The sequence below is a fragment of the Myotis brandtii genome, unplaced genomic scaffold, assembly GCF_000412655.1.
Source record: "Myotis brandtii unplaced genomic scaffold, ASM41265v1 scaffold38, whole genome shotgun sequence".
NCBI classification, from domain to species: Eukaryota; Metazoa; Chordata; class Mammalia; order Chiroptera; family Vespertilionidae; genus Myotis; species Myotis brandtii.
The window spans coordinates 4,601,598-4,608,966 of NW_005364596.1; the positions used below are offsets into that span (position 1 = coordinate 4,601,598).

General features: G+C 47.9%; 1 protein-coding gene across 1 annotated transcript in view; it reads right to left on the reverse strand.

Moving 5' to 3' along the window:
* Positions 1–7,089, reverse strand: part of AIMP1 (aminoacyl tRNA synthetase complex-interacting multifunctional protein 1) — a 32,442-nt gene extending 25,353 nt beyond the window's left edge. The window contains exon 1 of the mRNA XM_005872426.2: positions 6,984–7,089. Coding sequence (XP_005872488.1) covers positions 6,984–6,985 — 2 coding nt within the window. The 5' untranslated portion in view covers positions 6,986–7,089. The remainder of the gene's footprint in view (positions 1–6,983) is intronic.
* Positions 7,090–7,369: the final 280 nt, after the last annotated feature.

Below are 7,369 nucleotides of genomic sequence, written 5' to 3' on the forward strand. Positions count from 1 at the left end.
TTTAGCTCTGAGGCCTCGCTGCTGAAAACATCTATACAATGTTGCAGTCCGGCTGAAGCCCGGCTGAATGAAAGCTGTTTTCTGGGGTTTTGTTTAGCTTCTTATTTGCAACATAGTACATAGTTGCTTAGAGTTGCAGCTGAGAGGCCGGCAAGTTAGACGGGGAACGTTGGAGTCCGCAGTCACTGGAGCAAGCAAGCCTCGTGCTCGCTTCAGTGCCTGGCTGCCGGCCGCCATCTTGGCTGACAGTTAATTTGCATAAGGATATGCTGATTAGCCAATGGGAAGGGTAGCGGTCGTATGCTAATTACCATGTTTCTCTTTTATTAGTGTAGATTCTTAAAATAGAGGCCCAGTGCAAGAAATTCATGCACAGGGGGTCGGGGGGCCATCAGCCCGGCCTGCAACCTCTCCAAAACAGGACCCCTTGGAGGATGTCCGACTGCCTCTCGCAATCCAGGACCACAGGCTCCTAACCACTCGCCTGCCTGCCTGCCTGATCACCCCTAACCTCTCTGCCTGCCTGCCTGGTCGCCCCTAACCACCTCTGCCAGCCTGCCTGATTGCCCCTAATTGCTCCCCTGCTGACCTGATCGCCCCTAACTGCTCCCCTGCTGGCCTCATCGCCCCTAACTGCTCCCCTGCTGGCCTCATCGCCCCTAACCGCCTCTGCCTCACCCCACACCTGGGACCCAGGATTCCCTCCTCCAGCCTGTCACAGACACCCGGGACCCGGGCTTCCCTCCTTCTGGCTAGCCACAGCCGCAGGGGACCGTTGGTGGGCAGCTTTGCCCAGGCCACAGGCGCCTGGAATGGTGGGGCAGGTGGCGTATCCCTCTCCCAGGCTCCAGCCGCAGGCACTGGCTACTGGGACTGCGGGGCGGGCGGCTTGTCCTTATCTTGGTCCGCAGGTGCAGCCACTGGTGCACAGGACCACAGTGACTGTGGGGCGTGTGGACTGTCCCTTTCCCGGGCCACAGGCGCAGGGACAGCCGCTGGAGCTCAGGACTGCGGGGCTTGTCCCTCTCCCAGGCTGCAGCCTCAGCTGCTGGTGCACAAGACAGCGGGGCATGCAGCTTGTCCCTCTCCCGGGCCACAGCCTCAGCCGCTGGTGCACAAGACAGCGGGGCAGGCAGCTTGTCCCTCTCCCGGGCCGCAGCCCCAGCCGCTGGCACCTGGGACCATGGGGCGGGCGGCTTGTCCCTCTCCCAGGCTGCAGGCGCAGGCGCTGGCACCCAGGACCACGGGGCTTGTGGCTTGTCCCCCTCCCGGACCGCAGCCTGGCTGGTCCCCATTCTTCTCTCACGAGCTCATTTGTGCCTGGCTGGATCCCATTCCTCTCTTGCAAGCTCACTTGTGCCTGGCTGGTCCACATTCCTCTCTCCCCAGTGTTGAGTGTCAGAGCCGTTACGGCATGAGGGCGTGATGACCATTTGCATATCAGCTCTTTATTATATAGAATTATATTTTGCCCCCAAAACTTGATTATTGCCAGAGAAATTATTGTCCTAAGATACTCTTTTAATGGGGCTTTTGTGTAGTATTGTTGATATAGTGGCAGCTGAAAGTAACCTAATATGCCCTGGCTGGTTTTTCTCAGTGGTTAGAGTGATGGCCTGAGGACCATAGCGTCTTGGGTTCGATTCCCAGTCAAGGGCATGTACCGCAATTGCAGGTTCAATCCCCAGCCTCCTGGGGGAGGGGTGGGGCGCATGCAGGAGGCAATCAATGAATGTGTCTCTCCCCGCCCCCCTTCTCTCCCTTCCATTCTCTAAAAAAATCAATGGAAGAAATATCTTTGGGTGAGAAATTAAAAAATAACGTAACCTAATATATTACTATGTTATATAGCATGATTTATGGAGACTAGGAAAATTATTAATTATTGCATAACGAAATGAGGACTGTTCATTAGTAGTCAGAATGCAGAGTATTCTCAAATTTCAAATTCAGGTGCTCTAAAATTTATGTTTTGTTGAAATTTTTTTAATACACTATTTTTTAGAGTTGTTTTAGGATCTTAGCAAAATTGGGCAGAAATAATTCAGTGAATTTTTTTTCCCCTTCCGTTAAATCAGAACAGCATACATCATTCTCATAAAACAATTTTTTTCTCGGTGTTTATGGCCAGTTGTGTACCTTTGTCTAATTGGTATGTATGGTTTATTCTGGATTGCTTTGTCTTGAGCTGGAGCTGAGAACTGTTATGTACCAGTTCTTTTATTTACTACTAGAGGCCTGGTGCACGAAATTCGTGCACAGGTGAGGTCCCTAGGCCTGGCCGGCGATCAAAGCGTGAGTGTCTGGCATGGAAGGGCAGGTCCCAGCTGACCTCTGGGCCCTGGGCAGCACCTGGGCCCCAGGGCACTCCCCTCCACCTGAGTCAATGGGTCCTCACCCGGCTCCCTCAGTGCCCTGCCCCCCGCCACTGCCGTTGGTCGCCATCTGCGGGGCGATCAGGCCCTGCTTGCACCTGCCTTGGCCTGGCATCACCCACTGACCTGCTCCACTGTGGTCCTGCTCTCGTCAGGGCCCATCAGGGCCGGCAGCACCTCCACTGCCGCCTGCTGTCAGCGCCACATCACTGACACCCGCCATGTTCCGCGCTACCCTCTGGTGGTCTGCGCACGTCATAGTGAGCGGCCGTACTCCCGGTGGAGGGGACAATTTGTATATTAGGCTTTTATTATATAGAAGAATGTATGTACGAATCTATTTATTTTTGTTAAGCTTTACTTAAGGATATTTTATCCATTGATTTTTTTTTTGAAAAATTTATGTATCTATGCTTCCCTTATTTTTTTTGCCCTTCATTTTCTTAACTTCGAAAATGAAGGATACTTATCACCTGATTTCACCTACTTCCTTGGCATCTATTTCAGGGCTCCTCTTTGACCTGTACTTAACGTTCTTCAGACTTTGTTGCTGATCACTGGCCTGCTGGGATTACAACTATCACCACACAGATCAGGGTTGCCTTTGTATTCCAGGGTTAACAGTGTCTGTAACTGAAAGGAAATGCTTTTAAGCAAGGCAAAACAGACTTTACCACTCCCTGTTGTCTTCCATTTATGTTACCTGCCAAATCACTAAAAATAAAGTTCACAACCTTAATTTTACTTATAGTCCCTGATTTTGAGCTATGTGCTCAGTTTATAGTAGACAGAAAATTTAAACATATTCTTGAGAAACATGGATATAAGAGACACATAGATTGGTTGTCTCCTGTGCAAGCCCTAACCAGGGCCTGGGATTGAGCCTGCAACGAGGTGCATGGCTTTGACTGGAATTGAACCCAGAACCCTTCAGTGCACAGGCCAACATTCTATCTACTGAGCCAAACTGGCTAGGGCTCCTTGTGGCTTTGAATATGCTAATATGCAAGGCTTTCTCACAGGTGATAATGTTAATAATAATAATAACAGGTAACATTTGTGGAGTATTTATTATGAGCTTGCTAAGTGTTTTCATAGACCACCTACAAATACTGTAATTATCTCCATTATACGGAAAGAAAGCTTTAAGTTTAATTAAAATTAATTTGCCCCTGGTCATGTGGCTAGTTAGTAAATGAGAACTGAAACTTAGGTCTGTCTGATTCTGGAGTTACTTTTTTTAATGCCCAAGCTATAGTTTCCCTAAAGGATATAATTGTGAATCATTTCTCAATGGATTTAACTATGGAATCCCTACCTAAGAACATACATTAATATTTATTCAAATTAGTATTCTCTAAAACTGTTTGGGAATGCTGGCTTAGTCTATGCTAAAATAAAAGAAAAAGATTATGAGATTAAAATAGATATCTTTATTTACATGCACAGTAATTACAAATACAAAACATTTAGAGAGAGAAAAAGGACAGGCAGATTGAGAATAAATCTCTGTCTACGGCCATACCACCCTGAACGTGCCCGATCTCATCTGATCTCGGAAGCTAAGCAGGGTCGGGCCTGGTTAGTACTTGGATGGGAGAATAAATCTCATTTTGATACATCAGCATAAAGTTAGTGAATATTCTATTGATCTGCCCCTAAGACCTCCCCTAAATGCCCAGCCTTTAAAGCCCCAGAAAATTAAAGGCCCACCAGAGAGCACCCCCATGCGATTCCCTTTCCCTTCTCCTTACCTTGCTCCCCCCAAGCCTGGAAAGTATCCCCTTACTTCTAAGGGGCCCCCAGAGACGTGCAACCAGGGGAGCAGTGGGCAGCAGCAGCTCATTCTGGTGTGCACCCTGATCCTGTCTCCGAGGCCCCTATTGTCTGACTTCCCAGAGAGCCAAAGCAGCCCGGCCTCGGCTCTCCTGTTGCTTCTCCTATGCCCTTCCTTGTTTCACTGTCCTACGTATATTTTTGCTGTGGTCAATAAATGCTTGCTTGCTTTTCTACACTTTGTCTCTTGATTGAAATTTTTTCTCAAGAAGACAAGAACCCAGGTCTCCTCATCTCCTCCTGTCCCTGATAACATCTTTTTGCCACTATCTCTCTCAATTGCAGTGTATCTTCAATAAATCCCACTTTATTTTACTTTCATTTTCATTGACCTTAAATCTTTTCTGCATGGAAGAGAAAAACTGAGGTCCCAGCTGGGAACCCCAATCATAACAATCACATTTTATCAAACCTAAGAAGCTGTGGTAAGATGTTCTAATAAAAACTTGGTAAAAGTTGAAGCTGATTTTACCAAATATATGAATTTAGCCTGCATCCTAATCATTAAAACACACATATAAAAGATTATTCCTGAAATTTTTATCGTTTCTGAATGACTTCCCTTTACCTCAGCAATCTCCTCAGTAGTCTTCCCCACTCTAATTCTAAATTGCCAGTCATTTCTTTTAAATAATCCCCTGCCTCAGGCTCTCTATGTTAGGAACTAAATATAAACAAGTAAGCTATTGTTTTGAAATGGAAGTTTTAAGTTCAGATTTTAAATTTTACCTTATAGTATAGGATCTCTAAAGGTATTTAAAATTGTATCTCTGCTTCCCAAAAACATCCGATTCTACTGTTTCAGAATTACAATTAGGTAAACACTTATAATCTCAGATACTTTACCACATTTCATCAAATCTAAGATACTGTCAATTGCAAAATGGCTCCAATAACAGGATGCCCTATTATTTTATGTAAACAAAAAAGGCCACTGCTGATAACTCAATGTTTTCTTATCACTTAGTCAGATCTGTATCATTTATTGAAAGACCTCTTTTATTATTATTTATAAAATCCACATTCGAGAATATGTTTTTCATGGATTCCAGAGGGAGAAAGGGAAATGGAGGAAGTGAGACACATCAATGGCTGCCCCAGGGTCAGCAGGGAAGGAATCACAACCTGGGTATGTGCCCTGACCTGGAATAGAACTGTTAGGTAGGAAGTTAGACAAGAGAGGCTGGGGTGGGGCCTACCCCGGGGTCCTGAGAGGGGTCAGACCAACACTGCCTTCAGACTGCCACTCTGTGACAGACTACAATTCATTTTTAAAAAGTCTTTCCCAAGTCTAATTTAAAAAAAAATTAACTCACCACTCATTAATACTCTTACATATCAAAATTAAAAACACTAAGAATATGCCCAGCAAGTGTGGCTTGGGGTTGAGCATGGACTTATGAACCAGGTCATGGTTCATTTACAGGTCAGGATATATATGCCTGGCTGGGTTTTGGGCTGGATGCCCAGCAGGGAGTGAACAAGAGGCAGCTGACAATGATTCTCTCATCATTGATGTTTCTATCTTTCTCTCCCTCCCCGTTTCCTCTCTGAAAGCAATACAAACACTAAGAATATGATTGGCTATTTCTTACCAGCCCGCCTCAAGCCACCATCATGTCTGCTCTGGATTGCTGCAAAGGCCTCCTAACCATCTTTCCTCCATCCTGCCCCCGCGTCAGTCTATCTGATGACAGCAGCCAGTGAGATCTTTTTAAAAATGAAGTCAGGCCCTAGCTGGTTTGGCTCAGTGGATAGAGCTTCAGCCTGAGGACTGAAGGGTCCCCAGTTTGAGTCCAGTCAAGAGCACAGGCCCGGATTGCGGTCTCCATCCCCAGTTGGGGGTGTGCAGGAGGCAGCCTATCAGTGATTCTCTCTCATCGTTGATGTTTCTATCTTTCTCTTCCTCTCCCTCTCTGAAATCAATAAAAATACTTAAAAAAAGGAAATAAAAATGAAGTCAGATTCTAGCACTCCAAACCTGCCCATGGCTTAGATGCCCTCAAGATCCTTCAAGGACCTGCTCCTGCTTTCCCTGACTTTTGTCTCCAGCTTTAACAACTTCACTCAACTCTGACCCACAAGATGTTTGCTGTTCAGGCGAGTTTCTGCTTCACTGCGTTAGCAATGGCCGGTCGCTCTGCCTGGCTGCACGTCGCCAAGATTTCTGTATTGTTAATCCTCTCACCTCTGTCCGCTCTTCTGCTGTAGGATAGTCACTTTTTCAGTGAGACCTTCCCTGGCCACACTAAAATTTCAATCTTTATCTTCCTTCTCGGCTTTATTTTGCTCTTTAGCGATCATTACAACCTAAAATATGGTGTGTTTTTCGTAACTTTGTCTAGCCCTTGTCCTCCTCGATAGAATGTTAAGCCGGGGAGGCATGAATTTTGGTCTGTTTTGTTTATTGCTCTGTTCCCAGAGCTGGAACATAGTGGGCGCTCAATAAATGAATGAATTCCTGTCCCTTCCCCCCCCCCACACACGTCACCATCACAGTCCTTTGACACATACAAGCGCGCACTAAAATAAACATGTTGTGAATACACGAAAGCATCGCTTCCCTCGACCCCCGCATCCCATTTCTCAAACTTGGCTCCTTCAAAACGCCCCCGGCTCTTCCCTACTTCCTCCCGCCCAGATGGGTGCGTCTGAGAGCAGGCTTCCCATTGGTACCCGCAGGCCAGCTCTCACCTCCCGAGGGCTGGTTAGGGAAGGGGAGACCCCACGATCGCAACCTGCCCACCCTAGACCCCCGCAGACGTCACTCACATGAATCAGCGCCCCGGGAACCCGGTCAGCCTCCGCCAGGAGCTGGGAGCTGGGAGCCTCCCGCAGGCGACGGTGGCGAGAAAGGACCCAACGAGGTGTCCCACCGAAACGCCTGAGCGCCCCATGGATTCACCTTGCAATCCGTGGTTCCCCCCACCCCCCAACCTTCTGTGCAGCCACGCCACGCTTCCGGTATGCCATGCAGGAACGCCACCCCCCTGGCCCTCTTCCTCGGTCGCGACGTTTTCTCGCTCCGTTGGGCAACGGGCAAGACGCCGGGCGTCGGGGTCTTTCGTCCATGGCGCGGCGTGGCGCGGCGGCCGTGAGGTCAGAGGAAACGCCCGGGCCAAGAGGAGGGTGTAGGGAGACGGGGAGCTGTCAGCGTG